Source organism: Eschrichtius robustus, chromosome X (assembly GCF_028021215.1).
Source record: "Eschrichtius robustus isolate mEscRob2 chromosome X, mEscRob2.pri, whole genome shotgun sequence".
Taxonomy (NCBI): Eukaryota; Metazoa; Chordata; class Mammalia; order Artiodactyla; family Eschrichtiidae; genus Eschrichtius; species Eschrichtius robustus.
This window is the reverse complement of record NC_090845.1, coordinates 120,807,617-120,823,069: the sequence shown is the minus strand read 5'-3', so window position 1 is coordinate 120,823,069 and position 15,453 is coordinate 120,807,617. Positions and strand designations below refer to the sequence as shown.

The 15,453-nt window shown below is 49.0% G+C and overlaps 2 protein-coding genes across 2 annotated transcripts; one reads left to right on the top strand and one right to left on the bottom strand.

Annotated features, from left to right (window-relative positions):
• Positions 1-2,749: 2,749 nt before the first annotated feature.
• Positions 2,750-3,787, bottom strand: LOC137756442 (putative MAGE domain-containing protein MAGEA13P). Its single transcript, XM_068532698.1, has one exon. It carries the CDS (start codon positions 3,785-3,787, stop codon positions 2,750-2,752), a length of 1,038 nt encoding a protein of 345 aa, XP_068388799.1.
• Positions 3,788-5,562: 1,775 nt separating this feature from the next.
• LOC137756441 (proline-rich protein 2-like) lies at positions 5,563-6,503 on the top strand. Its single transcript, XM_068532697.1, has 2 exons — positions 5,563-5,851; positions 5,902-6,503. The coding sequence occupies exons 1-2, from the start codon at positions 5,563-5,565 to the stop codon at positions 6,501-6,503; spliced, it is 891 nt and encodes a 296-aa protein (XP_068388798.1).
• The last annotated feature ends 8,950 nt before the right edge of the window (positions 6,504-15,453 follow it).

Genomic DNA, 15,453 nt, shown 5'->3' with positions numbered 1-15,453 from the left:
TCATAGCCACAGGACACCCGCCCTCTAGTGTCCCAACAGCTCAGAATCCGTGGGAGGCAGCCTGAGCTGGGGACAACACCTGGATCATTTTTCAATGCATGTTCACACCCAGCCCTTTTGCTGCAGAGTCTCTGAGGTGATTAGTCCCAGGGGTTGCCCCTCCAATTGCCCCCTCCTTGTGGCTGCGCACTGCCTTCCACTCTTCATTGGTGCCCCTGGCCTGTCTCAACTGGCAGACGTCGGTCACCACCCCACTCACTCACATAGCCCAGCTGCTACGGAGGGGTCCACTGCACACAGGGGCACATCCCAGCCTCCAGCAGGCATCAAGACAGCTCCCTGCCCGGGGACACTGGCAAGGGAGCACTGGACCACTAGAGGTGTCAAGAAATGGAGCTCACCCAAACGATGCAGGGGAGCAGCTGTGCTCTTCCTGACAGGACACAGGGGCGACTCTAAGGCAGCGGGTGGTGTCCGGCATGTGGCTGGTCCACTCCTCCCAATGACCTACCCGCTCAGGCCACACTGAGACTTCCAGCTGGTCATGAGGATGCCGAGATTTCCCAGCCTATTCTTGTAAGGCGTCCAGTACCACCCACCCAGATTCCCCACCATCTCTCCTTCTGGGCCCTGAACTCTGGACTCAGAGAGCCCTGACTGCCAGCCTGCCTGGGGCCCTCTGGACTCGGTTCTGTACGTGCTCTCTTGTGGGCTCTGGCAATTGCTCTCGCCAGGATGCTCTCAATGACCCTCACTGACTGAGAGTATCCTTCCCTGGCTCCTGGTCATTCTGGCCAAGTCCTTGCTTCTCAAAGTAAAGGGGAAAGGTCCTGCTGACATTTCAGAATTTTAAGTCATGCCCAGAGGAATCCCTTTACTCAGGACATCACTGCACAAATCCAGTTTTATATGCGTGAGGGATTAATTTTCTGCTTAACCTAATGAGAAAATGGGAGACATACTAAAATAACTTTGACACAATATTTGGGGCTGTTCCACTGGGAGCAGGGTCCAGTCTTCAGAGAAGAGGAAGTGACGAGCCGGTCAGCAGGCCAGGATCCAGAGCTGACAGGAGGGCACATGAAGGAAGACCAGTGGAAGCGTGCATAACGCAGGAAAGTGCCAGGCCCGGACAGAAGTGCCAGCACCTGGGCACACTCAGCTCCCAAGAAGCCCTGGGACCCAGGCAGGAGGACCAGAGGTAAATAAAGCCCACAGACAATCCCCAAGTCCAGTTTCTCACCGTCTCCTTCCTTCTTTAGGCCTGCTTTTAGCACATTGGACACAGGGCCCTTCTTTTTGTTGCCATGATGCAGTACTGGGAAGGGCAACGAACTCAGAGACAAAAGGTCGGCCTCAGGCTGGGAGCAGTGGGGACAGCCTGGACCTCGATGAATTCAGACCAGGGATCCAGTCCCAGCTCTGTCACTTACTGGACATGTGATACTGGGTCCATGGCCAAGTGGCCAATATGAGCCTTAGTTTCTTCATTTGTGAAGTGGGTTTAATAAGCCCTGACTTGTGGGACTGCTGGAATGTACAATATATAATGTAAGTCAAGCACATGGCCTGGCATTCAATGGATCTTTAATAATAGCAGTAATTCTAATATGATTTTGACCCCAGACTCTATCAGTCTCTCCTGGGATTGTGTGTGTGTGTGTGTGTGTGTGTGTGTGTGCGCTCCATGGCATCTCAGAGAACACACAGCACTCTAGGACATAAAACAAGTGAGCCCCAAATGCTGCTTTGTAAATAAAACAGTAAATTTTCCCTGTTAGTGGATATAATCTTTAATTTGGATATTGGGAAGTCTTCCCCAGTTGAATGCAACTCAAAGCTTCCGGAATTTGAGTCAAGGACTAACTCCTTTCCCCTCTCCCAGCTGCTCTTCCATCCAAACGACTATTTTCATTCATTCATCTCACCCCCACCAAAAATCTAGCCCTTGCTTAGAGTTGGCCAAATTGCACTCAAGGTAACTTAATTAAAATGTCCTCTCAGTGGCATGGGCTCTGGATCTCCCAGGCCAGGGAAAAAGTGCCAGCCTCTGGGCACCACTTCAAAGAAATATCAGCCTTTTCTCAGGAAATCCTTGCAGATGATGTGTACAGAACACCAAGTCTGTGCACTGTGTTCAGTGGCGTGGGGACAGAGGGGCAGGACACCTGCTCCAGGTGGAGACTGGGCTATGTTTCTCCACGATCCCAGAGAAACTGCCAGGACCAGTTTTCCATTCTAGGCTTTTCTCTCACCTCTAAGACCCACCTATAAGCACAAATGAGCCAGTGAGCCAGGACTCTCATTTATTAAGATTTAATTTCTCACACATTGCTTAATTAGCCAAGCAAATCGAGGTGTGTAACTTTAATCTTACAAAACAACAGACTAAATGGGATACAGGATTCTTAGGATAACCATCTTTTACATTTTTTTCTTCTACTTCTCGATCCCATCTATTTTATTCCTGGGCCCTTGCATGTTTCTAAGGAAATTCCTATTCCAATGCCATGTTATCCTGTTCCAGATCACAAAACATGAGGAAAGATTTCCCAATTTGTTTTACAGACTAGCAAAATTCTTATTCTAAAGCCTGACAAACAGCAACAAATATGTGACCAACGTTATTCACGAACCTAGACTCTAAAGCTAAAAACCTTTAGGAAAAAAAAAGATAAAATCCGCAATTCAGCCCTCCACTATTTAGAACCTTGACTTCAAACACAGAGTGGAGAATCTTCCTCCGACTTCACTCAGGGCAGGAGAGGCTGCTGGGCATGACACTGGGGCTGCCACTGGCCATGGCAGAAGTATCATCCCCTGCGGCAGCTCTGGCCTGGGCTCTCTCTTTCTCATCTCTCAAAGCTTCCTCATACCAGGGTGAGAACGCAGCGGGGTCAATCTCGTTGATCTTGGCAAAAAACTCCAGGACTTTCATCTTGCTGGTTTCGGCGTGGGCCCTCGGGCCCCACAGGAATTCGTACTGTGGAGGATCACTGTTGGGCACCTGCTGGCGCTCCAGGTACTTTTCCTCCACCAACTCTTTGGTGATGAGCTTCTTGGTCTCCCTGTAGCTGAGGTTGTTCTGCCCAACATACGCCCCAATAATACTCAGCACTTCCCAGACTTTCTCCTCAGGAGCACGGCTGCCCTGCATGAAGATCACACCCAGCATCAGTACCAGGACGCCGGTCTTGGGAATGCCCTGGTCATCACTCAGCATCCCGTTGTAGGTGAGGTCTAGTATCTTCACGAGCACATAGGAGTGGCTGGTGGGGTCCATTTCCTTCACTTCAATGCCAAAGACGATCTCCATGCAGTCACAGGCTTTGCGGAAGATCTCAGGGAAGTGGTCCTTGTGCTCTTTGACGATACTCCTCAGCATTTCTGCCTTCGTGATGGGCTCCTTTTTTACATGCTTGACACTTAAGAACTGCACCAATTCAGCCACCTTCTTGCTCACCTCGTCATGGAACAGGAACTCGGGAGCCTGGGAGGCGCTCACGCCCTCTTCCTGGCTGTGGGAGCCCTCATTTGATCTGCTCGATGGAGTGGCTTCGACGGCCACGGAGGAGGCGCAGGCTGCCTGGGAACTCTGGGGAACGCTCTGCGCTCCAGCAGCAGGCACAGCCTCTGCGGTGCCCTGGATCGAAGGAGAGCGTGAGGGGGCAGCGGCCTCCCCCTCCTCAGCTACGGGAACCTGTGCGCCCACCAGGCCCTGAGCCTCTTTCTCGGCCTGAAGGCCTACTGCAAGCACGTCGCACTGACTCTTCTGACTGTGAAGCATGATGATGCGTGTTGGGGGCAGCAGGCAGGGGTGTGGGCAGGGCGTGCTGATGGCGGCCAATTGATCTGCGGGAGAGAATGTGAGAAACTCAACCTTGTCAGCTCTGACCACGGCCATCTTAATAGGTCTTCCCTTAGACAGTGCTCTGGGGGGTCTCCTGTCTTCCTGACTGGTCTGTGCCCTAAGAACCAGTGGGAGGACCTGTGAAACTCCTCAGGGTGTAACCAGCCCGCTCAGCCTGCAGATTCCAGGTAAGACAGTAGGCTGTGCGAGGCCAGGCACTGTGGTGTCCCCTCTGTTCTGGTGTGTGTGGGGGGCCCACTGGTCGACATTCAGGGTCCTCACCTTGACTGACTCCCGGCCCTTCCTGGGCTTCCTCTGCTCTGCTGACCCGAGGACACATGCCTCAGACCAAGAGCCTCGCTCCCGGGGTTACTTGAGTCCCTATAAGAGGAACTGAGGGGCACCTCAGGCTGCAGACTGCAATCACAACCCTGCCCCCAACCCCCAGCGCTGACAGGAGGGGGAAGGCCGGACTTTGGGACGCTCCCACCGTTCTGGGGTGGACGGCCCCATCAGTGCCCACTCGGGGTCCTCGTCTTCCTCCCGGCCAGGCAGGCCCGCGACCCACCCCTCTGCTGCTCTGAGACAGAACTCTCAGAACAAAGCTCACACTCCCGAGACCAAGAGGAGGGCACGCATTCGGCCACGCCTGCCCAGGGCCTCCCTGGGGTGACAGTAAGGGCTGGACGAACTCCGGAGACCCTGCTCTCCTGGAATACACGGGTCATCACAGTCCCTATCTTAAGGCCTGGGACTCCTCCCTCTGTTGACCTGAGGTCACCCTCCTTAAACCAAGGCCTCACTTCCTGAGACAGCGGAGGAGGAAGTGAAGGGGCGCCACACTCGACCACCACTCCCTGTGTCCCGTCATGGCTGCCAGCAGGGGCAGGGAGGCGCCGGGCCCCATCTGCTCTTCCACAGGGGGTCCGCCCCGCCCCCCACCTTCCAGTTAGCTCCTGGCAGAGCCTGAGACTCGTGCCTCTGCTGCACTGAGGCTCCGCGAGGGCAGCAGGGGGGAGTGCGTTCTGCCCCTTCAGCTGACCTGAGACTGCATCCCTGAGGCCCAGGCTCTGCCTCGCCGAGACCGGACAAGGGAGCGCAGGGGACTGGAGCGGCCCTGCTTGGGGGTCTCCCGGGGTTGACAGCGGGCGTGGGACGCGGCCAGAGGCCCGTCTCTCCGCAGCTGAAGGGCCTCCCTGTCCTACCCCGTGAGTCCTCACCTCCGCTCCCGGCAGGGCTGGGGCTCCTCCGTCTGCGAACCCGAGGGTGAACCCCCCAGACCACGGCGGCCACCTCACGGGGACCACCGGGCGGGGCGGGAGGCCGGGTCTCTGCCCGACAGGCCCGCGGAGTCCCTGCGGCCGGCGGCGGGGGAGGTGCCGTGTCTGCCCAGCCCCGTCTGCGTCCCGGCCTGCTGGTCGCCCTCGGCGCTCCCGAGGTGACCACACCCATTCCCGTGGGGCCCGAAACCCTCCTTTATGCCGACTTCCGGGGGCTTCCGTCGGGTGAAGGCCGCCATGTCCGGGAGCCGCCGGGCAGGGGCCCAGGAGGATGGAGGCGGCACCGGCGCCTGAGCGCCCGCCTGGGCCTCTGAGGGGAGAGAAGGGCAGGTCCCCGCGGGGCCTCCCGGTCCTCTCAGCCCACCGGGAGCTCCTCGCCATCCCGCCTGGCGGGCCCTTCAGCCCGAGGCCCTCACTGCCCTGAGACCCCCGATGTGGAAACGGGGGAGGCAAGGAGGATCGGCCCGGCCGCCTTTCCCGGGCTGCCAGGGGGGAGCAGGGGGAGTCCCTGTGGAGGTCCCGCCAGGCTCTGTGGCAGGGCACCCACCGCCCCCCGCCTCTCCTGCCGACAGGGCCGCCCTCTCCCTTCTGTGGCCCGAGCGCAGCCCTCAGGCCCGGCTGCCGGGAGCGCGCGGAAGGAAGGACGGAGTGCCGGGGGCGCCTCTGCCTGACGGGACGGGGGCCCCCAAGCTGACAGCAGGGGCTGAACGCCATCTCTTCGGTGGCGGGGGAGCTCCCGTCCCCCGTCAAGGTGCTGCCGTCGGCCCTCAGGCAAAGGCGTCTCTCCCGGAGACCAGCCCCACGGCGTCCTGAGGGAACGAGGGGGCATCACTGAGCCCTCCCGGGGGGGGGGGGCTCGAGGGGCTCCGCGTCCGCGGAAGGTGCCCTCGTCCATCCTCACGGCTTCCCACGCAGTCGCCACGGGGCCCGCCCCCCTCCCTTCTTCTGACCCGAGGCCGCCGCCTCAGCCCACGGCCACCACGGCCACCACGGCCCCGGGGCGCCAGGCAGAGCCGTCAGGAGACGGAGAGGGGCCCCGCGGCCCACAGCCCCGCCCGAGTCGGCTCAGGGCGGACAGCCAGCCGGGCGGGGCGGGCGCCCGCGGGCCCCCGGTGCGGACTGCGAGGCCCCCTCGGCCCTCCACGAGGGTCCCCCTTAACAGCCGGCAGGGCCGGGACCCCCCCTTTTCTGACCTGAGTCCAGCCCCGACGGACAGGGCCCCGGGCCCCGACGCTCCTGACACGGAGGCCCAGGGAGAACACCTCCGAGGCCCGGCCTGGGCTGCCCGGGGCACCGCGCAGGGCGGGCAGGGGAATGCGGAGAGCGGCCCTCGGGCCTTCCTCCCAGTCCTCACCTCCGCGCCGGCTGGCTAGGGCCTCTGCCTCCGCCCACCCAAGTCCGCGCCACCGGCCTCAACCGGCCCCAACCGGCCCCAACCGACAACGCCTCGTTCCCTCAGCCCCCGGCCGGAAGTCAGGCACCTCACATCCGGGCCCCCTGCCCGGGGCCTCGAGGAGGACGGCAGGGTTAGAGCGGGCCGGAGGGGCCCGTCTAGGGCAGCTGAGAGGGCCGCTCTCCTCCCTGTGGACCCTCGCCTTGCCGCCCAGCGGGGCCTGGGCTCGTTCCTCTGTTGCCCCTCAGAGGAAACCTGCTGGGAAAACCCCTCAGGCCTCCTTTTGACTCCTGCGCTGCGTGAGCGCCCTGCCTTGGTCCCCATGGGGCCTCACCCCTCAGATCAGGAGCCTTCCCTCCCCAAGACGGGAGGGAGGCGGGGCCTCCACCTGACAGGCCTGTGTGGGGTCCGCAAGAGCTTACCGCAGGGGTGGGGGGGTGGTCTGCGTGGCTACCTGTGTGTTCTGGGTTGGGTCACCCTCATCCTCCAGAAGGCCTGCACCTGCTGCCTTCACAAGGCCCTTCCCTCCCGAGATGTCCACCTCAGAAATGAAGAGGGGGTGGCACCTGTTCCTGACACTCCTGCTTGGGGCCTTGGGTGCGTTTCTGTGGGGCCCCTCTGTACGGGTGGGCGGATAATTCAGCCCTCCATAAGGGCCCTCACCTTCATGCCTGGCAAGGCCTGGGAGTCCTCCCTTGGCCGACCTGAGTGCTCCCCCTCAGATCAAAGCCTTCACCTCCCTGTAGATGTATCCCCTCTCCTGGTGGAAGTCAGGGTCTGCCACATCTGGCCATAGTGCCCCAAGGCCTCCCAGGGCTAACAGCTGGGGTAGGATGGGCCTGGGGACTAGTTACTTCTGTGGCGGGAGTTCTTCGTCCTCCCTCAGGATCATCACCTTGACTCCTGGCACTGAGTTGGCCTTCTCCCTCTCTGGACCCGAATCTGTCCATATCAAACCAAGGGTGGAAGACAGCATCCCAAGCTTGTCATTGTGGCACAACTTTACTGAATTTGCTTATTATTGAAACAGTTTGGTTGTTGTTGTTCCTGTTGTTGAGGTTTTAGGGTTTTCTGTATACATGATTATATCATTTCAACTCGAAGAACTCCCTTTAGTATTTCTTGTAAGGCAGGTCTAGTGGTGATGAACTCGCTCAACTTTTTTTGTCTGAGAAAGTCTGTATTGCTTCTTCATTTCTGAAGGACAGCTTTGCCAAGTGTAGTATACATATTCATGTATTTCATTATTTTCCTTTTAATGTCCATGGGATCCGAAGTGATGATTCCTATTTCATTTCTGATATTTGTAATTCTGTCTTCTTTTCTCTTGGTTAGCCTAACTAGAAGCTTATTAATTTTATTGATCTTTCCAAAGAACCAACTTTGGGTTTCCTTGATTTTCTCTATTGTTTTCCTGTTTTCAATTTCACTGATTTTTTACTCTATTTTTCTCTCTGCTTTCTTTAGAATTTTGTTAAACACATTTTCATTTAGATTAAAAAATATATTTTCAATCTCTCTTTGGGCTTTTTTTCTTTAACCTACAAATTATTTAGAAGTATGTTATTTCATTTCCAAATATTTCGGGGATACTCTAACTACCTTCTTGTTACTGATTTTCAGTTTAATTCCATTGTGGTTTGTGAACAAACTTTGTATAATTTCAATTCTTTTAGGTATGTTTAATGGTTTTGAATTTGTCCTATCTTGATAAATGTTTTATGTCACTTGAGAGTAATATGTATTCTATTGTTGGATGGAGTATTTTATAAATGTCAAGTAGATCAAGTTGATTGATAGTGCTGTTCAGGTCACCTACTGATTTTCTACCTGTTTGATCTATCAATTACTGACAGAGTGGTATTGAACTCTCCAAATGTAATAGCGGATTTGTCTATTTCTCCTTTCATCTCTATCAGATTTTGCTTCACATATTCTGACACTTTGTTTTTAGTTGCATATGCATTTAACATTTCTGTATCTTCTTGGAAAATTGACTTCTTTTTCATTATGTTGTGCCCCTCTGTATCCCTGATGATTTCCCTTGTCCTAAAGTCTGCTTCTGTGAAATTAATATAGCTATAACAGCTTTCTTTTGATTATTGTTAATGTGGTATATTTTTTCCATACCTTCACTTTTAGCCTATCTGAATCTTTATATTTAAAATGAATTTCTTCATCCATTAGACAAAATGTGATTAGACATTGTTTTCTATCACCTTGACTATCTGTGTCTTTTTTTTTTTAACATCTTTATTGGAGTATAATTGCTTTACAATGGTCTGTTAGTTTCTGCTTTACAACAAAGTGAATCAGTTATACATATACATATGTTCTCATATCTCTTCCCTCTTGCGTCTCCCTCCCTCCCACCCTCCCTATCCCACCCCGCTAGGTGGTCATGAATCACCGAGCTGATCTCCCTGTGCTATGCGGCTGCTTCCCACTAGCTATCTATTTTACGTTTGGTAGTGTATATATGCCCATGCCACTCTCTCACTTTGTCACAGCTTACCCTTCCCCCTCCCCATATCCTCAAGTCCATTCTCTAGTAGGTCTGTGTCTTTATTCCCGTCTTGCCACTAGGTTCTTCATGACTTTTTTTCCCCCTTAGATTCCATATATATGTGTTAGCATATGGTATTTGTTTTTCTCTTTCTGACTTACTTCACTCTGTATGACAGACTCTAGGTCCATCCACCTCACTACAAGTAACTCAATTTCATTTCTTTTTATGGCTGAGTAATATTCCATTGTATATATGTGCCACATCTTCTTTATCCATTCATCTGTCGATGGACACTTAGGTTGCTTCCATGTCCTGGCTATTGTAAATAGAGCTGCAATGAACATTTTGGTACATGACTCTTTTTGAATTATGGTTTTCTCAGGGTATATGCCCAGCGGTGGGATTGCTGGGTCATATGGTAGTTCTATTTTAGTTTTTTAAGGAACCTCCATACTGTTGTCCATAGTGGCTGTATCAATTTACATTCCCACCAACAGTGCAAGAGGGTTCCCTTTTCTCCACACCCTCTCCAGCATTTATTGTTTGTAGATTTTTTGATGATGGCCATTCTGACCGGTGTGAGATGATATCTCATTGTAGTTTTGATTTCCATTTCTCTAATGATTAATGATGTTGAGCATTCTTTCATGTGTTTGTTGGCAGTCTGTTTATCTTCTTTGGAGAAATGTCTATTTAGATCTTCTGCCCATTTTTGGATTGCATTGTTTGTTTTTTTGATATTGAGCTGCATGAGCTGTTTGTAAATCTTGGAGATTAATCCTTTGTCAGTTGCTTCATTTGCAAATATTTTCTCCCATTCTGAGGGTTGTCTTTTCATTTTGTTTATAGTTTCCTTTGCTGTGCAAAAGCTTTGAAGTTTCATTAGGTCCCATTTGTTTATTTTTGTTTTTATTTCCATTTCCCTAGGAGGTGGGTCAAAAAGGATCTTGCTGTGATTTATGTCATAGAGTGTTCTGCCTATGTTTTCCTCTAAGAGTTTTATAGTGTCTGGCCTTACATTTAGGTCTTTAATCCATTTTGAGTTATTTTTGTGTATGGTGTTAGGAAGTGTTCTAATTTCATTCTTTTACATGTAGCTGTCCAGTTTTCCCAGCACCACTTATTGAAGAGGCTGTCTTTTCTCCACTGTATACTTTTGCCTCCTTTATCAAAGATAAGGTGACCATATGTGCATGGGTTTATCTCTGGGCTTTCTATCCTGTTCCAATGATCTATATTTCTGTTTTTGTGCCAGTACCATACTGTCTTGATTACTGTAGCTTTGTAGTATAGTCTGAAGTCAGGGAACCTGATTCCTCCAGCTCCATTTTTCATTCTCAAGATAGCTTTGGCTATTCGGGGTCTTTTGTGTTTCCATACAAATTGTGAAATTTTTTTGTTCTAGTTCTGTGAAAAATGCCAGTGGTAGTCTGATAGATATTGCATTGAATCTGTAGATTGCTTTGGGTAGTAGAGTCATTTTTACAATGTTGATTCTTCCAATCCAAGAACATGGTATATCTCTCCATCTATTTGTATCATCTTTAATTTCTTTCATCAGTGTCTTATAATTTTCTGCATACAGGTCTTTTGTCTCCTTAGGTAGGTTTATTCCTAGATATTTTATTCTTTTCGTTGCAGTGGTAAATGGGAGTGTTTTCTTAATTTCACTTTCAGATTTTTCGTCATTAGTGTATAGAAATGCAAGAGATTTCTGTGCATTAATTTTGTATCCTGCTACTTTACCAGATTCATTGATTAGCTCTAGTAGTTTTCTGGTAGCATCGTTAGGATTCTCTATGTATAGTATCGTGTCATCTGCAAACAGTGACAGTTTTACTTCTTCTTTTCCTATCTGGATTCCTTTTATTTCTTTTTCTTCTCTGATTGCTGTGGCTAAAACTTCCAAAACTATGTTGAATAATAGTGGTGAGAGTGGCAACCTTGTCTTGCTCCTGATCTTAGTGGAAATGGTTTCAGTTTTTCACCATTGAGAACGATGATGGCTGTGGGTTTGTCATATATGGCCTTTATTATGTTGAGGAAAGTTCCCTCTATGCCTACTTTCTGCAGGGCTTTTATCATAAATGGGTGTTGAATTTTGTCGAAAGCTTTCTCTGCATCCATTGAGATGATCATATAGTTTTTCTCCTTCAATTTGTTAATATGGTGTATCACGTTGATTGATTTGCGTATATTGAAGAATCCTTGCATTCCTGGAATAAACCCCACTTGATCATGGTGTATGATCATTTTAATGTGCTGTTGCATTCTGTTTGCTAGTATTTTGTTGAGGATTTTTGCATCTATGTTCATCAGTGATATTGGCCTGTAGTTTTCTTTCTTTGTGACACCTTTGTCTGGTTTTGGTATCAGGGTGATGGTGGCCTCGTATAACGAGTTGGGGAGTGTTCCTCCCTCTGCAATATTTTGGAAGAGTTGTTTGAGAAGGATAGGTGTTAGCTCTTCTCTAAATGTTTGATAGACTTCGCCTGTGAAGCCATCTGGTCCTGGGCTTTTGTTTGTTGGAAGATTTTTAATCACAGTTTCAATTTCAGGGCTTGAGATTGGTCTGTTCATATTTTGTATTTCTTCCTGGTTCAGTCTCGGCACGTTGTGCATTTCTAAGAATTTGTCCATTTCTTCCAGGTTGTCCATTTTATTGGCATAGAGTTGCTTGTAGTAATCTCTCATGATCCTTTGTATTTCTGCAGTGTCAGTTGTTACTTCTCCTTTTTCATTTCCAATTCTATTGATTTGAGTCTTCTCCCTTTTTTTCTTGATGAGTGTGGCTAGTGGTTTATCAATTTTGTTTATCTTGTCAAAGAACCAGCTTTCAGTTTTATTGATCTTTGCTATTGTTTCCTTCATTTCTTTTTCATTTATTTCTGATCTGATTTTATGATTTCTTTCCTTCAGCTAACTTTGGTTTTTTTTTTGTTCTTCTTTCTCTAATTGCTTTAGGTGTAAGTTTAGGTTGTTTATTTGAGATGTTTCTTGTTTCTTAATGTAGGGTTGTATTGCTATAAACTTCCCTCTTAGAACTGCTTTTGCTGCATCCCATAGGTTTTGGGTCATTGTGTTTTCATTGTCATTTGTTTCTAGGTATTTTTTGATTTCCTCTTTGATTTCTTCAGTGATCTCTTGGTTATTAAGTGGTGTATTGTTTAGCCTCCATGTGTTTGTATTTTTTACAGATTTTTTCCAGTAAGTGATACCTAGTCTCATAGCGCTGTGGTCGGAAAAGATACTTGATATGATTTCAATTTTCTTAAATTTACCAAGGCTTGATTTGTGACCCAAGATATGATCTATCCTGGAGAATGTTCCATGAGCACTTGAGAAGAATGTGTATTCTGTTGTTTTTGGATGGAATGTCCTATAAATATCAATTAAGTCCATCTTGTTTAATGTATCATTTAAAGCTTGTGTTTCCTTATTTATTTTCATTTTGGATGATCTGTCCATTGGTGAAAGTGGGGTTTTAAAGTCCCCTACTATGATTGTGTTGCTGTCGATTTCCCCTTTTATGGCTGTTAGTATTTGCCTTATGTATTGAGGTGCTCCTATGTTGGGTGCATAAATATTTACAATTGTTATATCTTCTTCTTGGATCGATCCCTTCATCATTATGTAATGTCCTTCTTTGTCTCTTGTAATAGTCTTTATTTTAAAGTCTATTTTGTCTGATATGAGGATTGCTACTCCAGCTTTCCTTTGATTTCCATTTGCATGGAATATCTTTTTCCATCCCCTCACTTTCAGTCTGTATGTGTCCCTAGGTCTGAAGTGGGTCTCTTGTAGACAGCATATATACGGATCTTGCTTTTGTATCCATTCAGCCAGTCTGTGTCTTTTGGTGGGAGCATTTAATCCATTTACATTTAAGGTAATTATCGATATGTATGTTCCTATTCCCATTTTCTTAATTGTTTTGGGTTTGTTATTGTAGGTCTTTTCCTTCTCTTGTGTTTCCTGCCTAGAGAAGTTCCTTTAGCATTTGTTGTAAAGCTGGTTTGGTGTTGCTGAATTCTCTTAGCTTTTGCTTGTCTGTAAAGGTTTTAATTTCTCCATCAAATCTGAATGAGATCCTTGCTGGGTAGAGTAATCTTGGTTGTAGGTTTTTCTCCTTCATCACTTTAAATATATCCTGCCACTCCCTTCTGGCTTGCAGAGTTTCTGCTGAAAGGTCAGCTGTTAACCTTATGGGGATTCCCTTGTGTGTTATTTGTTGTTTTTCCCTTTCTGCTTTGAATATGTTTTCTTTGTATTTAATTTTCGATAGTTTGATTAATATGTGTCTTGGCGTGTTTCTCCTTGGATTTGTCCTGTATGGGACTCTCTGTGCTTCCTGGACTTATTAACTATTTCCTTTCCCATATTAGGGAAGTTTTCAACTATAATGTCTTCAAATATTTTCTCAGTCCCTTTCTTTTTCTCTTCTTCTTGGACCCCTATAATTCGAATGTTGGTGCATTTAATATTGTCCCAGAGGTCTCTGAGAGTGTCCTCAGTTCTTTTCATTCTTTTTTCTTTATTCTGCTCTGCAGTAGTTATTTCCACTGTTTTATCTTCCAGGTCACTTATCCGTTCTTCTGCCTCAGTTATTCTGCTATTGATTCCTTCTAGAGAATTTTTAAATTCTTTTATTGTGTTGTTCATCGTTGTCTGTTTGCTCTTTAGTTCTTCTAGGTCCTTGTTAAACATTTCTTGTATTTTCTCTATTCTATTTCCAGGATTTTGGATCATCTTTACTATCATTATTCTGAATTCTTTTTCAGGTAGACTGCCTATTTCCTCTTCATTTGTTAGGTCTGGTGGGTTTTTACCTTGCTCCTTCATCTGCTGTGTGTTTTTCTGTCTTCTCAGTTTGCTTAACTTACTGTTTGGTGTCTCCTTTTCGCAGGCTGCAGGTTCGTAGTTCCCGTTGTTTTTGGTGTCTGTCCCCAGTGGCTAAGGTTGGTTCAGTGGGTTGTGTAGGCCTCCTAGTGGAGGGGGCTAGTGCCTGCGTTCTGGTGGATAAGGCTGGATCTTGTCTTTCTGGTGGGCGGGTCCACGTCTGGTGGTGTGTTTTGGGGTGTCTGTGGCCTTATTATGATTTTAGGCAGCCTCTCTGCTAATGGATGGGGTTGTGTTCCTGTCTTGCTAGTTGTTTGGCATAGGGTGTCCAGCACTGTAGCTTGCTGGTCGTTGAATGAAGATGCGTCTCGGCGTTGAGATGGACATCTCTGGGAGATTTTTGCCATTTGATATTACGTGGAGCTGGGAGGTCTCTTGTGGACCAGTGTCCTGAAGTTGGCTCTCCCACCTCAGAGGCACAGCACTGACTCCTGGCTGGAGCACAAAGAGCCTTTCATCCACACGGCTCAGAATAAAAGGGAGAAAAAATAGAAAGAAGGAAGGAGGATAAAATAAAATAAAGTAAAATAAAATAAGATAAAGTTATTAAAATAAAAAATAAAAAATAATTATGAAGAAAAAAATTTTAAAAATTAAAACAAAACAAAACAAAAAAACCCCCAGAAAACGGATGGACAGAAGCCTAGCACAAATGGTAAAAGCAAAGCTATACAGACAAAATCATACACAGAAGCATACACATACACACTCACAAAACGAGAAAAAGGGGGAAAAAAATATATATCTTTGCTCCCAAAGTCCACCTCCTCAATTTGGGATGATTCCTTGTCCACTCAGGTATTCCACAGATGCAGGGTACATCAAGTTGATTGTGGAGCTTTAATCCACTGCTTCTGAGGCTGCTGGGAGAGATTTCCCTTTCTCTTCTTTGTTCGCACAGCTCCTGGGGTTCAGCTTTGGATTTGGACCCTCCTCTGCGTGTAGGTAGCCTGAGGGCGTCTGTTCTTCGCTCACACAGGTCGGGGTTAAAGGAGCAGCTAATTCGGGGGCTCTGGCTCACTCAGGCCGGGGGGAGGCAGGGGTATGGATGCGGGGTGAGCCTGCGGTGGCAGAGGCCGGCGTGACGTTGCGCCAGCCTGAGGCGCGCCGTGCGTTCTCCCGGGGAAGTTGTCCCTGGATCACAGGACCCTGGCCGTGGCGGGCTGCACAGGCTCCCGGGAGGGGAGGTGTGGAGAGTGACCTGTGCTTGCTCACAGGTTTCTTAGTGGCTGAAGCAGCAGCCTTACCGTCCCATGCCCATCTCTGGGGTCCGCGCTGATAGCCGCGGCTCGTGCCCGTCTCTGGAGCTCCTTTAAGTGGCACTCTTAATCCCCTCCCCTCGCGCACCAGGAAACAAAGAGGCAAGAAAAAGTCTCTTGTCTCTTCAGCAGGTCCAGACTTTATCCAGGACTCCCTCCCGCCTAGCTGTGGCGCAATAGCCCCTTCAGGGTGTGTTCACACAGCCAACCCCAGTCCTCTCCCTGGGATCCGACCTCCGAAGCCCGAGCCTCAGCTCCCAGCC